At 34.0% G+C, this 26467-nt stretch overlaps 1 protein-coding gene across 1 annotated transcript; it reads left to right on the top strand.

Annotated features, from left to right (window-relative positions):
* Nucleotides 1–1720: 1720 nt before the first annotated feature.
* Nucleotides 1721–25908, top strand: LOC144433070 (monocarboxylate transporter 10-like). The gene is made up of 4 exons (XM_078121381.1): nt 1721–1958; nt 20364–20956; nt 24143–24512; nt 25478–25908. Exons 1-4 carry the CDS (start codon nt 1721–1723, stop codon nt 25906–25908), a joined length of 1632 nt encoding a protein of 543 aa, XP_077977507.1.
* Nucleotides 25909–26467: the final 559 nt, after the last annotated feature.

Genomic DNA, 26467 nt, shown 5'->3' with positions numbered 1-26467 from the left:
TTACCGCACGACCCATAGGTACACCCGGTTTGATCTGTTTCCTGGAGATTTTCGGGCCGTGCGGTAAAATTCAATAGAGTCTATGGACGGATCGAAGGGCCGTGCGGTAAAAAAAAAATATCACGTCATGCATGCCCTAGTCTTGTGCAATCTTACATACTGCGACTCATTTGCCGCGCCAATTAGTCTAGAGGTACTCTGGGGGCTATATATTTGTCTGCTATTACCAGAGAGTGTACGCGTATTCTAGCTACACGACAAGAAGAGTTTCCAAGGTAAGCGTATAATCAATTCCTTTGCTCAGGCTAGACATATCGACATTTCACTCCAATGTCCTTTCAGACGTCATAATACTGTGTAGTACTATTGTGTGTACGCCGGGTACATACGTCATGTGTCGCCGGTCGGGCGTTGTTCACGAAGTACCCAATCTGGGAAAATCAGTTCGTATTATTCAAGTATTCAATACATTTAAAATAAATATGTTTATCCATTTCGAATGTTAATGCTGTGTTGTTTATTCCATGTGTTTTATAAGCCTTACCCGTTGTCTCCGCTCTCCCCTCGGCCGTTGATAAAAAGATGATGAAATTTCGACATGCCGCGCTCGGTGTGTGGCACCGGTCGCGTAGCGTTCCGCTTTATACCCACCACAATACATCATAAATGCCTAAATGTAATATCTCTGAATTCACTCAAAGTATTCGGTAAATTCCTGAATATTTATCAGACACTGTGGATTTATATATTTTGACATCGGCGAAATTATGTGTACCAATATGTCCACCGGAGATCTACTACTACGTACATGTACACAACGCTAGCACTGATATCCGGCCGGCATGTCTCGGCAATGAAACGATCCGAATGCGACTAAATCTCCGGCGATGTTATAAATTTGTTGAACATAACGATATACGAAATCAGTGGATGTGCATAAATTTGAGTGAAAACAACGTATCACATTAACAAAATCGCTGAATATCCAGAAATTTTTCCGACGTGCGTGAACGTTACACAAATATCGAATGACAGCAGCTGCGTGAGACCCCCTAAGTAGCTTAACTTTATTTGAAGAATTACATTATTGTGTACGCGTTGTGAGCGTTCGATTATCCGAGAATAGACAACCTTGAATATTTCAGTTCAGTTTATTTTGTCTGACGTACAGTTTTATTTACGTTGGTAAATTTACTAAACTTAAACAACCACAAAATTTGCATTTGTTTTCGCTGATCGACAAATATTGAAATTAGTTTCAACTGAGATCAATCACACTATTGCATTGTCTTTGCGCGTGTTGCTAGGGAGTTCACTAGGTATAACCAGGCGTAAGGCATATGTACGACTATGTAAGTGTCAAACTCTGAGACAAGCACCGTGCGCTTCCCTCAGGTAAGTTAAACTGATTTAGTATACACACAGTCTGGGAGAATAACGGGTAAAACTTATTTTGACTGTCAATGACGTACGTGTGAATGGCTTTGTTATTGAAATTTGTGTTGCATATACTAGTAGTTTACGATTCATTGATCAGCGCTCATTCATTCGACGTCTGTTTTCATTTCAGCCACAGCGCTAGCACGGAAGCAAGGAAACCCGGCCCGGCCGGACAGACACGTTAATAACACCCAAGATTTCGATCTCATTTCAAGACCACAGCAACGAGTATGGAGAAATCATTTACACTGACTTGTTAAAGCTCTTACGAAAAATGAAAATGGATAAACTTGAAGTAATTGATCGAAAACTTGAACTCGAACCTGATCGAAAAATCCATGGCCTTCGACCGCCGCCGCATGTACCTCCTGAGGGCGGCTGGGGTTGGGTTGTGTGTGTTGCCTCATTTTGGACCAACGGTACCGTTTTTGGCATCTTGAATTCATTTGGAATTCTTTTTGTTGCTATGCTTGACGATCCCGACCTTAAGAAGTCCGGAGCAGATGCTTTTAAAACATGTAAGTAGTTCGAAAGTTTCTTTCCTTACTTTTTTTGCACCGTACCTCGGATCGGACTTCTTGTAATTTGGCGGAAATCTCGACCGCCGCTCCGGGGAGTTTGGTTTTGGTTTTGATCTGATCGTTTTAGACATGTACGTAAATTCACCGATGAATCGCATATAAATATATATATGCTACATAACTTAGTCATGGAAGGTACATTGTGTATTTGTTTTTATATTCTGTGTCGATCTCCGTATTTTTCACGGACGTCGTAAGTTGTTGTGTGCTGCCACAGAAGTTTCAATAAACTGATGGCGTCTGGTCAGCTTTCCAATTCCCGTTCTTTTATGATGTGCACGGCTTATTTAGCGTTACGTTTGCCTATTATGAATTTTGCCCGTCTCGCACAATAGCTGTCAGCGATCAGCTGGTCGACCATTGTGTAAACCACAGTGACGTCGCTATGCAACACGTTACTGTGCCGAGTATATATAGTTATATATACATAAACGGACATAAAATGACCGCAAAACATATACGTATACTGGATTTTAACGATATTTGACGTCGCGGGCTTTACCATGTTAACTGAGCAACACTATGTACATAGACGGGATATTGATACACAATGACCTATGTGCCCAGCCCTATGTCATACTGTTCCGCCTTTTGTGTCCTTCGACAATTAACTTGCGTCACTGTTGGTTTAAACTTCTCCTTAAAAATTTATGTTATTGAATTTTTTAGTACGAGACACACAGGGTTTAAATCTTAATACTTGTCCGAACATAGTCAACGGTCTAAGCTGTAACGGATTTACATGCAACTTCGATTCGTTCGTATTGCACCAAAATTTCTACCGTGTTTTGCATTGAATGAAGTCGAACTGCCAGCTCTCGCTGTCTCGTTAACATACAATGGGAACAGCTGATTGAAGTACAGCTGATCAGGACATACGTAATTGAATTCATAATTTATGCTAATTACCCCTGTGAAGGGCTGAATTTAAATCTTTAATCCTTGCATAAATTATTACGATGTCTTTCAACAAATATGATTAATTCATCAAAGTCAAATACAGTTTATGTAATCGGAATGTGAGTATTTTGACATTTTTGAGTTCATAGAGATCTTGGCATAATCGTTAGTATAATAATTACTCCAACTTCGAATTCCAAGGTGAGATTGTCTTGTTGTACACTACCATGGAAGTAGAACCCCTACTACACACAGAGGTCATGTTAACATCAACAATATTTACAGACAAGCAAACATTTGATAACTTTAAACATTTGACAACTGTTACAGAAATAAATAAAAGGGTAAAACATACTGATAAACAATGCATACCTCTGCCATTCTTTATGAAAAATGTTATTTTAATACCAATTCAATTCAGTTCAATTCATTTATTTATATTTTTATGTACAAACCTGCTGTCATCCCCATTTCTCTAGGAATAGATCAGACTTTACCTTTCAAATAAATGGGTTCAACCAAAACTTTTGATTTTTGAGGGGTGGCAGGAGTAAAGGATGAGGTGTTATACATACACAACATATATATTATATATATATATATAGTGTGTGTGTGTATATATATATATATATATATATATATATATATTGTGTATATATATATGCATATGCATATGTATATGTATATATAACATACATATACTTATATAAGTCTATACATCATGGATTTACCTTGACAATTCAGTTAAATAGTGATTTAAATAATCATGCTGGATGTTTTATTTTTTTTCTGAGTGCAATATAATGTTGTACACACACAATGTAATAGCTTTTTAAGGATTTGTTTTGGTTGGTTTGATGGAAATAACTGAAAACAAGTCAAATTTGTCATTGATAAATATAACATTTTACTTAGATATATTTAAGAAACAAAAGGGCATATGATACAGTAAACACTTTTGCCATGATAATTAAATCACTGAAACTGGAGCTAGGTATTTGAATTTCTTAACTTTAAGAAGTATGTATTCAACTTCACAGGTCATTGAACTTGAAGTTCAAGTCTTTTTCTTAGTGAATTCTTTTGTTAGTGTAACAAACACTAGTCTATCAAAACAGTCAATGGCTATCTAATAGGAGAGAATGATATTGATAGATTGGCTTGGGGGGAAGCGTTTGTATGTAAAATACAACCCAATTGAAAAGAAATGCATTAACTTCAAATAAAACATTACACTGAGATACAAGGCTGGTAAGGACAAAGCTAGTCTCTATGTTAAAAGTTCATTTGGAGGGCAGAATACCAGTAACCAACCATGTATGATGGTGAAAATATGCATATACTTTTACAGGGGCATATACGGTTCACAGTATTGGTCACACTTTTGGGCTTCAGAAATTTGCTTTTTGAAGTAGACATATAATTTAAAAGATGACCTTCATGTCTTGAAAGGTCAAGTTTAAAACCGAATTTAGCTTATTCGTGGGCTAACTTCACATTGCTGATTTCAGCCATGATCATACCCTGCTGTAATTTGAGGAACAATGATCAAAATGTCTGTCAAAATAAAACAGTAGAAATTATATTTCAAGTTAGACAAGCAAAAAGAAGTTAATTAACATATTTTTAGTCTAGACTGAGACCTGCTGTATTCATTATCATGGGTTGTTGCTTCAATTGAAAGTATTGTCTAGCTTTATAGTGAAGTCCCTCAACTATTTACATTTGCAAATTGCTGTTAAAATAACATATTAAAAAATATGTCTTAACATATTGAAGAACAGTACAGTTATTGTATCAGGTGATTTTCTTATACTAATAAATCCCAATATAAATAGTCTAAGAATGTTTACTATTAGATGTCACCTGATGCTACAGTCACAATATAATAATACAATAATCAAGGACAACTAACTTGAAAGCCATTGCAATAAAGTAAGACTATTGTTAGTCTGGCTATGTGTGTGTGTGATATCAGAGGTGACTTGCTTTTAGAAGAACATCTGAACATTTCTCAGATATTTGTGTTTTATCTGAAAAAAATTAGTTATTTTACTCACTGAAACATCACTACTAATCATGACAATTCAATTGTTGTATCACATTTTGATTTGATAACATAACATTTATGGGTGCATAATTGGATGTTATTCCCCAATATTTTTCTTCGTTCAGCCAAGGAAAATACAAGTAGTGACAGCCCTTAGGTCATGAGTATTTTAAGGCTGAATGAAAATATTGGAGAATAATATAATTATACCAGCGCCAGTAACATCAAAGAAAAATTGGGGAAAGTAATGGTAATTTTGAACGTTTTGACTCATATTTCAAACACAGCAGAACCAGTGACATAGATGCGCGTTGTTGTGACATAGACACGCATTATATAATTATATTTCATATTTTTTGTTCTGAATGGCTCATGCATGCATGGTATAGCAAAAACTGTTGTTGGGGTGAAGATCATCATATAAAAAATGTGCATTTATAAGCAACCCTTTTGTTGCCATGTGGAAATTTTATCCTAATTTCTACGCACAAAACAACATAATGATACATCTTAGGTGACATTTCTGGAAATAAGTATTTGCTCAATGAAAATAGTGTCAGATAAAATTTGACCCATATCCAGGATATGTATATTAAGTACTACAATCAGTGTGGACAATTTAATTGTTGATTGCACTAGCTAGAAATATTGAAATCGATGATCAAAATGCATTGAAAAAACAAAAGAATTAAATCTGAGAGCATAATAGAAATATTATATCTATTGTTTTTACCTACTTGATCTCATTAAGGTTAATGACATGTATGACATTCGTTTAGATGTTTATGCCACTTTCATCTATAGGTACCACATTTACATACAATAGGTAAGGTACGTGACATCAGGGTCGGTCAGCCGTTAATGGAAAATTTTCAGAAGGTGGTAAACAACCCTCAGTACTCAAATAAAAGTAGCATATATTGTTCATAAACCTTTGTGGTGAGGTTTTTTTATGCGCTCGTCTGATTTCAAAATCTGATGACGTCTGGCTTCACTTGTTTTGTGTTTAATGACAAAAGAAAATGTCTGTATTTGTGAACTGATTCTTTTACCGCTCTGTTAGTTTTCTAAGAGTGAAGGAAATGTTTTGCTCCCGATAGTCTGGTTAGACTGACCCATTCGCACTTGTTATTTTTCAAAAAACAGCTCATGATTTGAAAGCTGACGTCTAAAACGAAGTTTCAAAAAGATGTTTTTCGAAAATATTCGAGCAGGAAAGTAATGATATACTAGTATATAAGTGGTATTGCAGGATAACTGAGTCCAGTCAAACTTATTTCTGTCTTTAGTATTGATTACTGCTATTCACTTAAAAGGAAGGTGAAGTCAGGTTTATTTCTGCCTTACCACATTTCAATTAATTATTGATATCAACGTGTGTATGATTTTGATAACACAGAGCACCTCAATAACTTACACAACGTTGAAATCTTCTAAAGAAGCCCTACTGCGCTTGACATGTGTTCAGCCTTTTTTTGTGGGCATTTCCTGCAAGGCTTTATGGGAGAACCTCTTGTGATGTCATAATAGAAATTATATATCTATTGTTTTTACCTACTTGATCTCAGGTTAATAACATTCATGACCTTCATACAGTTGTTCATGCCACTTTCATCTGGGAGTGTCTTTTTAATTTGTCTGTGGTTCTAATTCAACAGGTGTTTATGCTCATAGTAATATTATTTCTTAAGTTTCATCATGTCATAGAGTCAATGCTGTCCTGTTCCAAGGTGCCTTGAAGACAAAATGCTCTGTATGAGTGGGTCCTGGCAAGTTTCACCATAAAACGTAGCTGTTAAACAGAAGGAGAAAAAAGATACCAGCTGTCATCCACTGTTTATCTTTACACCATCTTGATCCCAACATTTCTTTCATGATACAGAATACTTGCAGACACCTATTTTTATTGCCCCCCTTTTTGCTATGAAATGTATGTATGTATGTATGTATGTGTGCAAGCGTGCGTGCATGCATGCATGTATGTGTGTGTGTATGCATGTATGTATGTATGTATGTATGTACCGTATGTCTGTCTGTCTGTCTGTATGAATGTATGCATGCATGTATGTATGTATGTATGTACATATGTATGTATGTATGTATGTATGTATGTATGTATTAAAATTTGGACATCCATGGTTAAAGAGCTGCTACTAGAAATGGACAAAGAAGTTCTGACATCTAAAGTCTAGAAACAAAAGCAAGGTTAAATTCTTTTCAAATGTTACGTTCTTTATACTGCGCTGTGCTCTTATTATCTGTAAAATGTTGTGAACCTTTTCAAACACATGAAAGTAATGGGTTTAAACTGACCATGAACCTCTCCACCTTGTCAAGTATGTAACATGAATGATGGGGTGGTTTGTTATGTCTGATTTATATCACTGACATGTCGCCTAAGGCCATGAGTACGTATACTTTTAAGATGAGGTCCTTTCACTTTCTCTACCCAAGGTGAACCAAAGTATGAAAATACTCTTTTTTCTAGATATCTACATGTCTTAAAAGTGGTCATATGGATGAGAATTGGGTATTTCTTTTAAATTTTTAGTTTACAAAATACAAAACAATTTTATCATTCCTTCCAACTTGAAAAAAATCATGTGAAACAACATATGCCAAGTCTGTATTTGTATATAATACAGTGCAAAAGATAAAGAAATGTGTAAAAACATTTTTACACACATCTTTTAGCTTTTCGCAGTGTATTGCATTTCAAAGACAGAGTTTGTCGATGTTCATGGTTTCACGCTGATTTTTCAAGTAACAAGCCACAATAAAATTTTGTAAATTATATATCCAAAATAAACACCCAATTCTCATCCATATGGCCACTTTAAAGACCCACTTCCAATGAGGATTAGAACACAGGAGTGTATAAAAAAAAGGTCTGGTAAAGCTATAGAAAAAAGTTGGTCCAGAACACAAGAATGATCCTATGTAGATTCCTTATGACTTCATCAATGATAAGATAACACTAATGTGAGAATGTGGGATTGAAATCTTGGCCTTTAAGAAGTTCTATCATTTGAACTACGTTCATCATCCACTGATGATAAATTCAACAAAACATATCTATTTTAAAAGCGCTTTCTAAATTTTACATCAATGTCTTGCTGTATTCTCCCAAACAATAGTTCGTCATATTGGATTTTCACACTACATGTATACAATTTCTTTGATTGCTTAATTGGTTGATTAATTCACAAAATTATTAAGCATTCAATCAGACCAGACTTTAATTACTATATGTACAATTTTCAGTCAAAGTGGTATATCTCATGGAGTTCAGCAGACTAGGGGAACTTGAGAAACAAGCTGAAATTAACAAAAAAATAAATCAACAGGTTAAAAACAAACTTTAAAATTAGAGAAAAAGTAAAAAAAAAATATATCAATAAACAAATCAATAATGTAGTACAGTATAGGTAAAAATGTACAACTTCAAAGTAAAACAACAAATAAATTGTTGTGGTATTGAAAACCCTCCAAATTAGGCTGTGATAATATTCAACAGACTTTTTGAGTGCATTATTGATTCCTACACCTGTTAAAACCATATATGTCATCATTGACCGTCACTGTGTCTGATATGTAAATACATAACTCCCCATTATCGATTTTACACCTGTTGAAACTTGAGATATGTCAGATATACATGCTTATACATATACATTGTATATGCTTTATATATATATATATATATATATATATATATATATATATATATATATATATATATATATATATATATATATATATATATATATATATATATATATATATATATATATATAGGAAGTCAGTGGTAAGATTTGTCCGTAGTACAGTGCTCGGTACGTCTGCACGCAGAGCGGAGTATATGTTGAGGGTAGAAGAAAATCAAGTCGGGTTTTTCGTCTCTACAAGCCTGTTTCGTGAGTAAATCACTCGTCAGGATATATATATATATATATATATATATATATATATATATATATATATATATATATATATTATACACACACCTATATATATATAACTAATATATAATATATATATTTACATACATACATACATACACACATACATGTATACATACATATGTACATACATACACACATACATACATACATACATACAGTCAGATGCACATATACATTCATACATACATAAATACACACACACATACATACTGGTATATTCACCTCTCATATATTAAACACATAGCCAGACTAACAATAGTCTTACTTTATCTTAATGGCTCTTAAGTTAGTTGTCCTTGATGACTGTGTTTTTATACTGTGACTGTAGCATCAGGTGACATCTAATAGTAAACATTCTTAGGCTATTTATATTAGGATTTATTAGTATAAGAAAATCACCTGATCCAATCAAATAAACAATGAGACACACCCCCTAAAATGAAGTTGTTGGCTTTCATAGTTTCCCTCGACACACCCCCCTTAATACCCACTTGAGCAGATAGCATTGATTCTGTTTATCATCAGTGGCTTCTTCCCCTGACACACCCCCTGATATGTAAATATATGTTTACATATAGATATTGTAATGGGCACACCTTGTTTATCTTGAAATGTTTATCTCAAGTTAGAGACTAAAAGAAACAGTCAACACACAAACAAACAAACAAACACATATATTAATACTATTTTTATTGTGTGTGTGTGTGGGGGGGGGGGGGGGTGAGCAATCCAAGCAATAGAAATCTAGTAAAACTCATATAGATATCCATAATGATAACCATAGATTTTAATAGTGAGGTAAATTGCAGTGCAGTAAACCAAATCTAACTAAAATGCAATGTCATTCACTATTTTAGCAATTACCTTTGTTTTTTACTTGTATTGTCCTTGCTTGCAATTGGTATTACATGTTCAAGGGCAGGGACCAAGATCAAAATGTGAACATGCACCACAAAAGACAAAATAATGGTAATGGTAACAGTGAATAAATAGCCATTCACTACATGGCGTGATTGCAATCAGATTGTGCGATAAACAACCCAGGGAACTCGAGGAGCATTTTAAATGCATTATACAAACCTTAATAACAACACTATGTATTACAAGTAAAAACTCATTTTTGCTGTTGATTTTTTTACCATAATTTGCACATGAAAAAACAAACTATCCCCCAAACAACCAAAAAACAAAAAAATGACAATAAGTTATCTATATTTCAATAGATAGAGTAGAGATACTGCACTCTAATAAGTACATATGTATGTGTATACAGTGTTAAGGAGTTTAATGTAATTGTACAGGTAGTAATATTTGTATAGTCTTGTAGTATTTACATGTACTTCATATACACAGATAGAGGTCTATCTCTGGGTCTATCTACTATACAGGATTAAATGTGGCTTGCAAGACCTGATTTTCAAACAGATTATTTACAGGGAAGAGAATTGGGAAGTATCAAGACAGCAAATATTGGGAGACCTTCATTGACATTTTACTGTGATAATGTATTATCCTAATATATGTGAAAAAAAATCAGCATATAACATTAGTTTCTGATGCCACTCTAGTAGTTATTTTTTCTATCTTTATTCTGTTTGGGATTTTTCTTTGTTTTTCTCTATATAACTATAATAGATTAATTTAATTATTTGAGTAAACATAATTTTGACTTGTTGGGTTCAACTAGTGTAGTGTAATTTAGCTTAGTTTAGTTTAGTGTAGTTTAGTTTCATTTAGTTTAGTTTACTTTACTTTACCTTTTGGCTTGTTTTAGTGCAGTTTAGATTATTAACTTACTAGTAGTTTGGAGTTTAGTTTACTGATGTCATAAAGAAAAACAAACAATTAAGAGATAAGGACACTGGAGCATGGATATACTATTTTCAAGAAAACTCTCTTTAAGGAGTGCCTAAATACGCACAAACTAGCTAATGTAATTTTAGTCACATTTAGACCAGACATAGTTTTGATGGACTTTAGTTTACTTTACTATATTTTTTGTAATGTAAATATTTTGTGTAAACTTTTTTTTTTCTGAGTTTTTATTTGAGGGGGAGGGTCCAAGTAATAGAAGAGTGTAATCTAGTAAAACTTGCATAGATTTCCATAACAGATTTCGTGCCCCGTTTATGATGCTTATGGTATATTCTGTGTAATCTCTCTTGAGAGACTGGGAGTATACTGTAAACAGGCTATAGACATTTAGTGTGGCATTGCAGTTAACCAATCTCATTAAAATGCAATCATGTCATTCACTATTTGCCATTGCCTTTGTTTTTTGCTTGACAATGTATTGTCCCTGCTTGGTATTACATGTTCAAGGGTAGGGGCCAAGATCAAAATGTGAACATGCAACACAAAAGACAAGACAATGGTAATGGTAATATAGTGAATAAATAGCCATTCACTACATGGCATGATTGCAATCAGACTATGTGGTAAACAACCCATGGAACTGTAGTACAATGTAGTATTTTAATTGCATTATACAACCCTTAATAACAACACTATTATTAGCAGTAAAAAAAATTCATTTTTAGCTTTCTATTTATTCTGTTTACCATACTTTGCAAGTAAAAAAAATCCCCCAAACAAACGTTATCTATACTTTAAATAGATAGAGTAGAGATACTGCACTCTAATAACTACATTTGTAAGTGTGTACAGTATTAAGGAGTTTGATGTAATTAGTCATGTGGTATTTACTTCATGTACACAGCTAGGTTTATCTGCTCTCCGTGGATTGGCAATGGTAGACATCACCAATATCAGCACATGTAACATTCTCTAAGCAGGAATTTACAGGGAAGAGAATTGGGAAGTATCAGACAGAAAATATTGGAATATCTTAAATGATGTTTTACTGTGATATGTATCTCTTTTTTGTGTGTGTATGTCCTTTTTTGAAAAATGACATTATTTTTTTTTGTAAATGTCAGCATATAACATTAATTTGCAATGCTGTAGCTGTCCTTTTCTCATTTCTATTCTATTTTTCTTTTCTTTTCTGTTTTTTTCCTAATGTAATTGTTTAGTTTAAGTAATTGTCTTGTAAAAGTTTGGCTTTTTGGGTTCATTAGACTAAGTTTAATGTAGTGTGTAATGTAATGCAATGTACTGAAGTGTAGTGCAGTTTAGGATAGTGTAGTGTAGTGTAGTGTGGGCTGTAATGTAGATTTTGGCTTGGTTTAGTGTAGTTTGGAGTACTTTTGTTTCATTCACCGAGTTCAGGGTAGTTTACTTCATAATATTAAAAAAAAAAAAGCAACAGAGAAGGGGATGGTATAAAATTTAACAAAACTTAACTCAGTGGATCTCTAAACACACAAATTAGCTAATGTAGTTTTTTGTATAGTTCAGTTCAGATCAGACTTAGTTTTGATAGACTTTAGTTTACTTATAATACTATGCTTTGCTTTCTTAAATTCACTTACTTAGTGACTTAATAGTCATATATACACAAGGTAGGAATGTTTGAAAAAAGTTAAGAATTATTAAAATTATGTTAATCTTGATCTTTATATGTTATATTATAAACTAAAAAATAATAATCCTTTGTGAAAAATAATCAATGTATTTGGGAACAGCTGTTGCTTTCTGTATGTGAAAACGTGATTAACATATATTAACTTAACATCAGGTGATATGTACTTACATGACTACAAACTGCACTTCCTAACTATTTTACATATAACCATTCTTGTGTGTACTTGCTCTATTTTCTGCTGGGGGTCTTTCAGCATCAAGTCAGGAAAGTAATACGATCTAGCTTACTATACTGTGGTCTAGCTGTTGACCTTCCCTTTCCTCTGGGTATGGTCGTCAAGTTCACAGGAAACCAGTCAAGTGGAAAATAGAATAAATATGATCATGTATCAGATCTTTTCAGAAATACATGTAGTCATGGACATCTCTCCCCATCCACCCTCACACACAGAAAAAAAGTTTAAAATGATCAATAACACAAACAAAATAAAATAATACGAAAAATGAAAGGAAAGCTAAATGAAATAATTGAAGAAAAAAAAAATGAAGCAAGAGCCCAAACTTATCACTAAATGCATGCCATTAATCATTAATACTTCATCTATATTTATCTAATGGCTGGATCTGTGACTAATGGGTCAACATTACTTAATGTACAGGAGGATGAAGGATTGGTTAGATTGGGCATTGCAGAATCACAGATCCAACCTTGCACAGTCACATACCTGCAGACTATCACTATCAGGCTACATTTCGTATGTGTTGAAGATACCTGCATGTATTCCATCAAGTTACAATTTAGGATATTATTACAAAGACAGGGCTGATGTTATCTGCATTTCTTAAAACTTACAGATAAATCACTTTCGCCAACCTGCACTGTGTGACCTCTCTGATGTAGAGGTTTAGGCAAATCTGGTTTAACAGTTGTAAGGCCTGCATCCTGTAGACGGGTAAGGCATGGTGGGAAATAAACAATATTAGGAGCTTCAGTAAGGTACATGTATGCTGTGACGGGACACCCTCGTGCATCGGTCAACCCTTTTCACTTAGAGTAAGTGAGTGAAGGAGGACCAGCACGATGTACGCTTACAGTCTTGAAGCTGCGCACTTCTTGAAAAACACAACACTGTGGCCAGCTGTGTGAACACAGAGAAGCTCCTATCAGTGTTTATTTCCCATAATACCTCTCTCCAGGCCTCTTCTAATCCAGATCGGCAATGAGTTAATTAAAAGTATTGCACATGGTGTAGTCTGGAACTTCTTTTAAGTGATGCAGGTGCCATAGATACCAATCTATATATTAGAGAAATTTGGAATAAATAAGATGTGATTAAAAGGAATGTGTATGTCAATTAAATAAATAAACAAACTAATAATGCTTGTCCATGGATGTGTTCCATACTGCAGACTAACTCTCCTACAGGCCAATGTATGTTACTCATGCAGGAATTTGAAGATAAAACAGGGATATGAGTTACACTGTTATGATATGACTTGTGTATATATACATGTATGTAACCTTTAACCTTTGTGACTAGACAATGTAGAACTTTGTAATACAGCCTGGCATTATGAGCAAACTGATGATTCGGTGAGCAAATATGCCTTAAGTAAAAAAGTCAGACTTTAATAAAGTACATTTCCTGCTTTTAGTCCATGTGTATTGATTGCTGCTCCTAACTGAATGCAATGTACATTTAAATAAAAATTACAGGTGATATCATACAATATCACTTTGTGCAATTTTGAAATCTTGTATTGAAGCCTTCCCTACACTGCTCTTAGTATATACTGTGTACTGCATACTGTGTTCATCGACTTTGGGGATTTCCAGCAAGGGTTGTTGAGAAAACCTCTCCCAATGACATCACATATTTGTATACCACAATCTCTTCATCTTGACAAATACAAAGTGTGTCAATGCAGGTGTTAATTTCTAGAGTAGATCACAGGGGAAAAAAGAAATTGTGATAATACCAGTATTAAACCTGCTTTGTTCAAGTTACTGACTATATTAATTTTCTTTTTTGAGTATTGATTTTTCACCTGTGAGTATTATTTATGTACTCATTATTTTAAGATAACTTTGCATTTTTTTTGTTGATTTCACCAGCTGAATGTGGCTGTCATAAAATACATTTGATCACCATGCAAATGACAATTACTGCACTTAGACAGCTGTACATGCTTATTTCTGATAATACACATTGTACATGTACCATGTATGCCTATAGATATTTAAACAACAGGGGGTGTACATTCTATGTCTGGACAACAAGTCACCTAAGTCTAGTCCCTATACAGTATATCATTACGGGTTTACATCCAGACTAACAAGTCGTAGGCATGCACACACGTGTTAGTTGTGAATGTAAATTTGGACATTCTCTTTATGCACCGGGTATAGGGCAATTAATCGAGAAAAGTTCACAATTTCTACAACAATGCATTTCAGAATGTAAACCATATAAATGTAGCAGCAGTATTAAAAGTAAATAACATATTCTTTGTCCAATGTAGGAATTGTCAGACAGACAGTATTTACACTGCATACAATAGTTGTCATAGAAACAATATCAGTATACATCTTGTCTGTAAGATATAAGGTATGTGTCGCCAACTAATATCAGCTTCCACTTCACAGAGAGGGCTGACTGACAAGACAATTTATCTAGAAACAGGACATCATAATTGTGTCTATAGGTTCTTAATTCTAAAATTTTTAAGCTTTCATTTCTTTCTAGAGAAGAAAGGTAAAGAAAGAACAGCATAGTCTGATAAAAGGATGAGATTATAAGCTTAGATTTGACAATGATATACATATAGAAAATGTAGGGAGTGTATATATGTCTGTATATATTATATATATATATATATATATATATATATATATATACATGTAGTTTTGGTAGTACTGGAACTCTTTCTTGGTTGTAACTCGGAGTTTCACGCATGGTGCGATCATCAGACAACGAGTTGTCTGATGATCACACCATGCATGAAACTCCGAGTTACAACCAAGAAAGAGTTCCAGTACTACCAAAACTATTACGCTCTGCCACTGCGGTATAGAGCACTGTCTTAGCAGATTGATACTCACCGAGTTATATATATATATATATATATATATATATGTGTGTGTGTGTGTGTGTGTGTATCCTTGTCTATTAATACAAATAGTGCTATCTTTGGAATTTACAAATATATTGACTGTTTTTAAAGAGCCTGTGTATAAGCTTACATGTACATAATAATTGATAGCAAAGGTAGTATGTGATTTCTTGCCTGCCCAGGGATGGTGCTCATAACCATAGTGTTGATGATACAAGATCTAAAGGTGTGAGACATCATGAATACCATGGTCAAGAGCACTGATATAAACACCCCATTCTACCAATATACACTGACAGACCCATTACCCACCTCATTCCCAGCACATGCATACTGTCTTAAATGTATATACACTTAAAGTCTGTTCTTGTGAAGATTTTTACAGCCATGCATGCACTTATCAGAATGAGGAGAATAAAATAGCAATTTCATGAAGTAGGCGTACAGTAAAGATCTTCATGAAAATTGGCAGAAAATGTCTCATGCTGTGAATGATTAAATGTGACCAGGATGTGACCTACATTGTTGCTACTTGTTCACTTTGACCCTACTTTACGATATAGGTTATCAGAGCTTATCTCTCGAAGTGTTTGTCTTTATATGTATACTACATTTTGTATTAAATTTCATCTGTACATACCTTGGGAGATAAGTTTTATCCACTAAATGCATTGCTGAGAAGTTGTTGTCAGGGACATATAGTGTGTAACTTTATTTGTGGTGTTTGCTGGTTATAGTTTTGTAGAAACGGGTGGTATAAATGTGGTCTTCGGTGGTTACAGGTTTGTTGAAAGGGGTGGGTATAAATGTGGTCTTTGGTGGTTACAGGTTTGTTGAAAGGGGTAGGTATAAATGTGGTCTTTGCCGGTTAATACAGTTTTGTTGAAAGGGGTGGGTATATATGTGGTCTTTGGTGGTTACAGTTTTGTTGAAATGGGTGGGTCTGATATAACTTTGTTGTCTTTGATGAGTACTTTTGTTTAAAAAGGGCACACTGTAACTTTATGTTTTAGGTGGTTATACTTTTCTCCCCCTTAAAGGGACAAGAAAAACTTGAGTCACAGCTACTGCACAGTTTGAACAATTTATACAGTAAATCTGGTATATTGTGGGTTGTCTGACTGAAAAAATAACACTGCAGTCACAGCTAGTGTGACAGTGCTAGCTGCGTTTAATACACAACAGTGTTATACAAAGTAGACACTGATTGGATTATACATGTAAGGATTGGCCACCTCAGGATGCCCCTATTAATAAGGCACCCAAAGGAGAACTGTCTTTGTCACCCAGGGACAATATGTATGTCTTACACAACCTAATATAAATGCCACAAAATTGAAAGAAACCAATGCTGTGTGTAATGTGCTTACTATTGAATTTGTTAGTTCATGTCATGACATTAAGGAAGAATTTAGTTGACATTATAAGGGTGAACTGACAGTATAAGATTAAAATATTTTCTAGCTGATTTGGTTTCATCCAAAATTCATGACATTAAAAAGTGTTTATATTTGTATGTATGTATGTATGTATGTATGTATGTATGTATGTATGTATGTATGTATGTATGTATGTATTTATTTATTTGTTTATTTACTTATTTATTTATTTAATATATTTATTTATATATTCAGTTAAGATTTTATAATTTAATTTTTTTGTATATTACAGATTTTAATTATTTTGACATTCCATCAATAGTCCATCAAAGTATTGATTGTTACAGAATGATAAATTATCAATTGCAAATTTGTATTATTATATAATAAAAGTTAAATAGAATTTTACACTGTGATAATAATATTGATGCGATATTTGAATATATGATTTGATATGTTTAGATATTATTCTCTAATATTTTCTTCATTCAGCCCTCGCTATTATCAGTATTCGATTATAGTAATATTGCTCCAGATCGGAGCAAGGCAGCAACTTTAGTTTTCGATAAAACGTAGCAAAAAAGGGGTGAGCGACTGTCGACACTCTATGGTATTAGCTATGACATGTTTTAGTTAGGACAATGAAATGTGAATTCTTCACAAGAAACAAAATTGATGATACCTGAAAAGACGTTCCAATCTGAGCCATATGTCTCATTATTAATGCTGACATCACAAAATATAGACTACATTTGTTGGCTGACATCCAACAGATAGTAACAGATAGTAGCAACTGTATCATTTTACCTTAATATAAATGAGCCATTTTATCAGTGCATTGTGTAAGTCACAAATAGATAAAATGCATTAGTGCATGCTACTACCGATACGGTGATAGAACATTGGACTTGCAGAATGACACATATGCTGGCCACGTTTTTTACAGCACTATAAAAAGTTCATTTGTTATGCTTTACACATACTAACCTAGACACTTGGCCATCTGGCAGGACATACTATTAAAGTATAAACAACATTTGTCAAGATGGACAGCGAATTCTCTGAGTTGTGCTCTAGTTAGTTAGTTAACAGCTTTGTCAATTTATGGGCTATACTAGCCTAACTGTATAGTCTTGAAGGACAGCTAACACTTACTAATTTTAAGTTAGTGATCCTGACTGCCATTTTTGATTTTTAAATTGGGTGAACTAGCAAATTTTGAAAAATAGTAGTAGTAGAGTCAAAATTGTCTTTCCAAAATTTTTTTTGACTCGGTGACTCTGTGGGCAGAAATTGTCACAATAAATGTAGTGACAAGAAAGCCTTCTTGTACATGAACACAAATGAATGTACAAGTCTGGTAATTAAAATTAGTCATTGAGAACACACAACAGACTAAAAAAAGGCTAATTTTTTAAATATTAAATCTAGGTTTACAGTAATTCTTTGTACCTGAAATTGCAAATTTTATATAATGCCAGAGGGTCAAACTAGAACAATGTGGTCAATTTATTCTCATGGTGAACCTGCCACAGGCATACGTGAGAATAAGCATGTATGGCACATGAATCAGAAGTCAGGGTGTCAACCAAGAAATCCAATGATTACCCTATTTCTTTTGGACACCCCTAGAGAATAAAGTTCCACTTTTACTGAATTAGGTAATGCAGTATTGTGAAAACTTTCTCAAGTGTATATATTTTATAGTAGGATTATGTTTACAGGTTTTTAAAAAAAATAGAATTCTTGTGACAATATGAACCAGGTAACGTAAGAATTAATTGATTAAACTATGAATGATCATATACTATGCTCAGATCGAAATTTAACAAAAAATAAAAACACAAAAAACCACCCTCTTTTTTCTGCAGTTAAGTCTCAGCGCACTCTTATTACAATTTAATGTACTATTGTGTATACAAGAGTTTTCTGTATTTATGACAAATGAAGGTAAAACCTACTCGCTATTCACTATGTTACATATTACAAGTACCCATGTAACTACACGAATCATTTATCTGTTCTATTGTCAGAGGTCAACGACCTCTAGACATGGCATAGCAGCGTAACTCTATCCATCACATGTTTTAGTTGTGATCAGCGTGATCAGTGTGTGCCATGGTGTGAGACACAATGCCTTCTTTTCATGGGTCAAAATGATAAAAACTGATTTTTTTTTTCAAGTCACCAAATAATGATTGTATTTTTTTTTTTAAAGGCAGATTTAGTTGCATGGTGTCACAAGTCAGTGACATGTCAGAGGACAGTCTGGTTGTCATGATTGTCATGTGATGTGTCAAGATACCAAGTGACATCACATGATGCCTTAGTAATTACATAGATTATAATTTAACCATACATGAATAGTGAGATTTCAATATACGATTTTAAATAAAGCTGTCTTTGAAAAAAACATGTACAATTTTGGTTGTTTGTAACTTGGTATATACCATGAATTGATGATCAAGGTGCCCTGACACATCGGTCAACCCCCTCTCACATCAGAAGAGAGAGGGGGCCAGGGAGGGCAGAGTGACACAACATATTGCACAGTCTAATAAAACAATGCTGACATGATAAAACAGTATAGACCATGACACAATTCCATTTTGCATGACAGCCACAATCAAATCATTACCATACCTTAGTGGTTATATAACTATGAACTCTCAAAAATTACAATGTGAAATCACAACATATATGTAGTACATTGTAATTCAATATATGACAGTCAACATAACATGACATAACATTGTACCATGTAACAACACAAAGGTACAAGGCAACATAACACATCACTGTAACAGCACAATACTTAGTATCACAAAGATAACAACAGGGATTAATAGACAAGTGAAAAAACATTCAAAAAATGTATGTAAATGTGCCTAGCAACAAGACCACACCCATAGCAACAGCTATTTGATCATGTATATTGCAAAGATAACATCAGGTATGCATAGACAAATGAATGAACATTCAAAAAATGCATGCAAATATGTCTAGCAACATGACCAAGCCCATAACAACAGCCAAATGATCGCATGTATTGCAAAGATAACAACAGGGTTGGATAGGCAACTGGATAGTCATTCAGCAAATGAACACATGTACTTACACTTACAGTAGCATGGATCAGCATGTGGATAAACATTAAACTGTACAGTTGTGCTACAATGCCATTGGTTCTATTTTTAACTTTTCTGTCTTTCTTTTTTCAATGGGGGGGGGGGGGAGTGAGTACATGTACATTGTACATTAGCGAAAACAAAAACAATTCTATTTAGAGTAAGAATCTATGAAGTGCTTTCATTAATATTATAAGTAGACATTGACAACAAATGTCAACTGTATTTTGAAAATAATTAATAAATGTGTAAATTCAGTAGCAACAAATCCTTTGTACTATTCCTAATTTTTATCTTTATCTTTTTTTTTATCTTTGCAGCATGGGTTGGTTCCCTAACTGTTGGTTTGACGTTCCTAATGTCACCTGTAGCCAGTATCTTAACTGACAAACTTGGATGCCGAAAGACGGCAATTATTGGTGCAATCATAGCCTTTGTTGGCTGTATTTCAAGTTCGTTTGCGAAGAGACTAGAACTTTTGTTTTTAACGTACGGTATCCTACTCGGTACCGGTGCCTCGCTAACATACACGCCATCGTTAGTCATTCTAGGACATTATTTTAAAAAGCGTCTAGGCCTTGCCAATGGACTGGTGACGGCAGGTAGTGGCCTGTTTACAATAATTATGCCGATATTGCTAGAATATCTGGTCTCGAAAGTAGGACTCTGGAATAGCATACGTTTTATCAGTGGACTTGTATTTTTGTTGATTCCGTGTGCGTTGACGTTCAAATCGCTGCTGCCACCCGGAGTGAATTACGGCTCAACATCTAACCTTGAAATTCATAATGGATGTAAAGGCAGGCTGTCAAGGTATATCAATGTAAATATTTGGAAAAACAGAAACTATATTATTTGGTGTGTAGCTGTACCCATTGGTTTGTTTGGATACTTTGTACCCTTTGTTCATTTGGTAAGTAACAGTTGATCAATCTTATGCTATTATCTTATCACTTATTTTACAATAAAGGTTTGATATATAGTGAATTTCACAATACTGTACTGTTCAGCTTTTCTGTTTGATACAACCACGCAGAAACCAGCAAGAAACTGCATACATGTATGCCGCACTTCAATAGCAAGATTTCATTTTTTGCTACATTTAATCTAGATGAAATAAAACACTTTATTAATGTATTTCAACTTCATGCAGACATTCAGGCGCCAATGGTTTTCTTAGTATCAAACACCCGATGAAGAGTGCATAAAATGTTCTTTGTGGTGGTGTTCATTTGATGTCTGTATGTTGGCATGTGTGTGTAGTTCATTTCACTTAGACAAATTGTAGCAAGAAACTGTACTCATTCAATCTTGCTATCTTAAAATGTAGCATGTCCAGTATCTTATTGGTTTCTGTGTGGTTCAGTATTGAACAGAAAAGCTGCACAGTATTGTGGAATTGACTGTACATATATATAAATATAATCGAACACCCCCCCCCCCCTCACACACACACACACATATATATATGTTCAACAAAAGAGACCATTATGGATAGGTCTGGGCAGAACAAAGTAGAGAAAATACATTATTCATAACCTTATTTAGGGACGTCACATTATGACATGTCTACATGTATATGTCTGACTCATTGGATTTGTGGTGGGTTAAATTTAAATATAAGTAAAATATTTAAAAATCACAACAATTTTTTTCTCATTTAAACTCATGCAGGTATATATATTATATAATTCGCCAATAATTTCCCTCACTCTCCCAGAAGACATTTGTGACACAGGGGTTTTTGTCACTACTTGTTGACAGCTCATATTCACAAGGCCCCTTAAGCCACTCACATTTTTCTCACTGAGAGAATTATTGTTTTCAGGATGTTTGTCAAAACAACACTGTTTATCTGTAAACAAATCAAACAAACTATAACAGGTCAGGTGGTTTCAGAATTGATCACTTAATGACCTTTAACCCTACAACCAGCTAATCACCCGTTAATTATCTAGTTAATGAGATCATTTTCAAGTGTTTTTGATAAAATGTCTTTATATATAGTTTGTCTTCAATGGTATAATCTTTCCTATAATCAGATTAATCAAGCTAGTAGGAGTTAGTTTATTGTTTTTCAACAAACTGATGGCCTAACATGATACTAGTGCCCTTTGTACACAGAGGTTATAATGTAGGTTGGGCTGAATATTTGACAAATTGCTGTCTAGTTAAGTAGGTACATGTGGTATATTAATACTAAACTAGGGGGTGGGCTGTTTTTAAAAAAATATATATATATACCAAAAAAAATACATATTTGACAAAACTGAGATAATTTAGTGGAATTTATTGAGATATTCCAATAGTCTGCAGTGTCTTAAATTGAGTATTATATTTTCCAATTAGACAACTTATTTCTATACTACTTACAGATAAAATAGACCTCTAATTGACACGTACAGTTTGTATGTTATGACATTGTGCCAACATCAATTTTATCCTCACTTTTATAAAATTACAAATACCATGATAAATTTATACAGCTAATTTCACAATACTGTGCAGTTTTTCTGTTTGATACAACCACACAGAAACAAATAGAAAAACTGGACATGCTACATTTTCAGATAGCAAGATTGAATGAGTACAATTTCTTGCTACAATTTGTCTAAAGTGAAATGAACTACACATACCAACATACAGACATCAAATGAATAGTACAAAGGGCATTTTAATGTGCCCTTCATCGGATGTTTGATACAAAGAAAAACATTGGCGCCTGAATGTCTGCATGGCGTTGAAATACATTAATAAATGTTTTACTTGAGACTAAATGTAGCAAAAAAATACAATCTTGCTATTGAAGTGTGGCATATCCTGTTTCTTGATGGTTTCTGCATGGTTGCATCAAACAGAGAAGCTGCAAGCTATTTTGAAATTCACTGTATATGAAAATATGTACAGTCAGCATAGTGTTAGTGGTACTAATATATAACACCAAGGCAACATCATTACAGCTGTATATGTAAGCCTGCGCATTAGTGGTAACATTTGGTGTGCGGATTAAAATAATTATAGATCTAGTCAATACAGTCTGAGTTATACAGTTCAAGACTTTGCAACATATTGCATATTATGATTACATCTAATCTGTCATAAAATATTGTGTGAAATAACAATTAGTATGTTAATTGTAACTAGATATTAAACGTATGAAAATAAATGTGAAAATCTGAGAGACAGAGTTAAAGTGATGCAGAAATGGTTTTTTAGTCTAGCGCCCTCTAGAGTCCAGTTTGCCTGAAAGGAAACTTTGTAAACTTATCATAGTGCATGTTTATTTTTGCTTTTTTTCATTCTAACCTCTCTGTACTGCCAATGTATTGATTTTTATTTAAGGTGACATATAAGCCCAACGGGCAGGGAGCAATTATTTCACAATTACCAATGTCCCTTGAATAAAATAACCTTATTATTGTATGATTAAGTTTGATAAGAACCATCTTATACTTTTTTTCTTTTTTTTTTCTTTGGGGGGGGGGGGGGGGGGTAATCTGTGAATCATTCAAGCAATAAAGATATTGCCTCCACAGCAGAGGGAGTGTTTTTCTTTAAAAAGCCACTATTAACTTCTGTAACACTAAAATGCACTTCATAATTTGTATTTATTGGTCCTGAATACCCCGATAGTTTTCTTCATTCCGGCAGTTGTGCAAAATATGACTTATGATAATAGGGTGTCTCTTATTCGTAATAATGTCATGCATATTTTTGGGCTGAATGAAGAGAAATATTAGGGAATAATGTAATTGCATATGTATAATAATGAGTAATGAAATATTAATGAAAGCAATGAAATAATGATATACATTATCCTAGTAGGTTGTTTTCATGTACATGTATGGGGGGAGGGTGTTACATCTCACTTCATGTGTATGTCAGACATTGGATTTCAGTTGTGTACATTGCCATTGACAGACTTGTTTGGTCAAACACCATAGTGTCAGATTCAGTGTGGATAAAATTAAACAAAATAGTGATTAATTCTAGTGTTGTATAACACTTTTGTTCAATGAAGGCAGACTTTTTTAATTCTTTGTTCTTCATTAAAAAAAAATATGTTATAGTTAATTTTTTCTTGACTTATTTTTTCCAGATAAATCATTTGAAGATTGTTCTACCTAATGCTAATGGTGCTGTCCTAGTGGCTTGTTTAGGTGCTACATCGTTAATAGGACGTCTTGTCTTTGGTAAAGTTGCCGACATCCCGCAAGTCAATCGTGTCGTTTTACAACAAGTGTCTTTCCTTGCGATTGGCGTTATAAGTACCTTGATTCCCGTCGCCTCTGCCCATTTTGGTGGAATTCTAGCAGCTGTACTCGTCATGGGTATCTTTGATGGCTGTTTTGTATGTATGATGGGACCTGTGGCGTTTGATATTGTCGGTGCTGAGAATGCCTCTCAAGCAGTGGGATTTATACTGGGTATCATGTCTGTGCCTCTCACTTTAGGACCACCTATTGCAGGTATGTTTGAAAAAAAAAACCACTAAAATAAATTGTTAAAGTGGCCATATGGATGAGAATTTGGTATTTATTTTGGATTTTTATTTGATAAAACAGCTTCACCATGTTTTTCTACTTGAAAAAATAATGTGAAATCACATATACCAAGTCCATGTTCACATCTCAATAAACGGCAAAACATTAAACAAAGTGTAAAAAGTTTATTATTGTACGTACAATAACAAACTTTTTACACTTTGTGCATCTTTTTGCAATGTATTGAGTTATGAACATGGACTTGGTATATGTTATTTTGCATTATTTTTTCAAGTAGAAAAACATGGTGAAGCTGTTTTATCAAATAAAAATCCAAAATAAATACCAAATTCTCATCCATATGGCCACTTTAATATATTATGTATTTTATAAAGGGCAGGAAGTCATTAACTGTATCTGTTATGTAAAGTACACATGTATACTAGACTTCTAGGGCTCCCCACCCAAATTATGGTTACAATACAAATATGGAAATTTCATGTTAATTTTGTCAGATTTCTGCTTCTAGAACATAATCAGTTTATTTCCATTTTACTATATACAGTAACAGCTTTCGAAGGCAAGTAATCCAACTGAAATATTATTTACATTCTGAGACCCAAGCTGAACTACTACAAATATTTGATTTTGGTGTTTACTTGGCGTTTAATTCATTTTTGATGTTTTAATCACATATAACTTGTAACTGGATGGACACTTACTTTGTACTTTTATTACAACTATAAATCAAACTGAAACCTATACTGATGGTACTGATTCAGAAATAATGTATCTTGGGGACAGTAAGAATAGCGCCCTCAACCACATCACCTAATATACTTTTGTTTTTGTGCAATGACTTCATGTATCCCAGTACATGTATTCCTAGGCAAATAAGAAGCGTGCAGTGCCACTCAAATTTATTATGTGGTGTATTTTTGTTTTCCCAGGTTTCATATTTGAGAGTACAGGCTCATACAACATGGCGTTCATAGTAGCGGGAGCTCCACCAATAATTGCCGCATGTATACTATTCCTCATAAGACCAGCCGAACACACAACTCATATGCCGACATCACAACCTCTGGAATATTTACAAATTTCACGCGAAGATCTCCTGGATATTGATGCCAGGTCAACACTGGAATGGGAAATCCGACATCATTTGACGCCCGCTCCAAGTAGAGAGAATTTACAACAGAACGGTGATTTAGTACATCGTGCTGGAAAAGGTACTTTAAATGGTGATGTTGTTGATGGTCTTCGTCATCAAAATCATCTTGCCGAAAGATTGCTACATAAACTGAATGGCCATGTCCCGTCCGAAGGTGACAGGGACACTGAAACATTGTTAGTTTGTGACAGAATAACTGTGGTTTGATTTGAAAAAAGACCCCATATGCAGATTTCTGATACCCTTCAATTTCTGATGCCTTTACAGTAACATATATAGCTAATTCTCATTACCTGAAATAGAATTTCACTTCTTAGACCTGTCTGACATGGTCTTCTAATGAACTCTTCAGTTTCTTGGTCAACACCATGACCGGGAACTACACATGCATTTATTAACAGCATGTGTGAGATTAAGTCAAGTTTGATTTTGACCCCCTCGCAAGAGGTAAAATATCGTATTTCAGGGACCAAGATTCGCCATGGAAACATTTTGATCAACAACTCCAGAGTACTGTACAGTATATGCAGTGACCTTTATAGATTTGAAATAGTCGTTGAATGTGGCAGCTGTTTAACAAGATAACTAACCAAATTATCAAAAACAGGTGACACAAACCTTGGTGCTAGGCCGAAAAATGTGACATTGTCATGTATTTGTAAATAGGTTTTATTGTTTATAAACCCTTAACTTCTGTCAGTCATAGACCAGTTAACTATGTACAGATACGCTCCAGGTTTATCGTGAATGCAAATTATCGTCAGTT

The sequence above is a fragment of the Glandiceps talaboti genome, chromosome 3 (genome assembly GCF_964340395.1).
Source record: "Glandiceps talaboti chromosome 3, keGlaTala1.1, whole genome shotgun sequence".
NCBI classification, from domain to species: Eukaryota; Metazoa; Hemichordata; class Enteropneusta; family Spengelidae; genus Glandiceps; species Glandiceps talaboti.
Note: the sequence above shows the minus strand (reverse complement) of the source record. Positions and strands in the feature narration are given on the sequence as shown.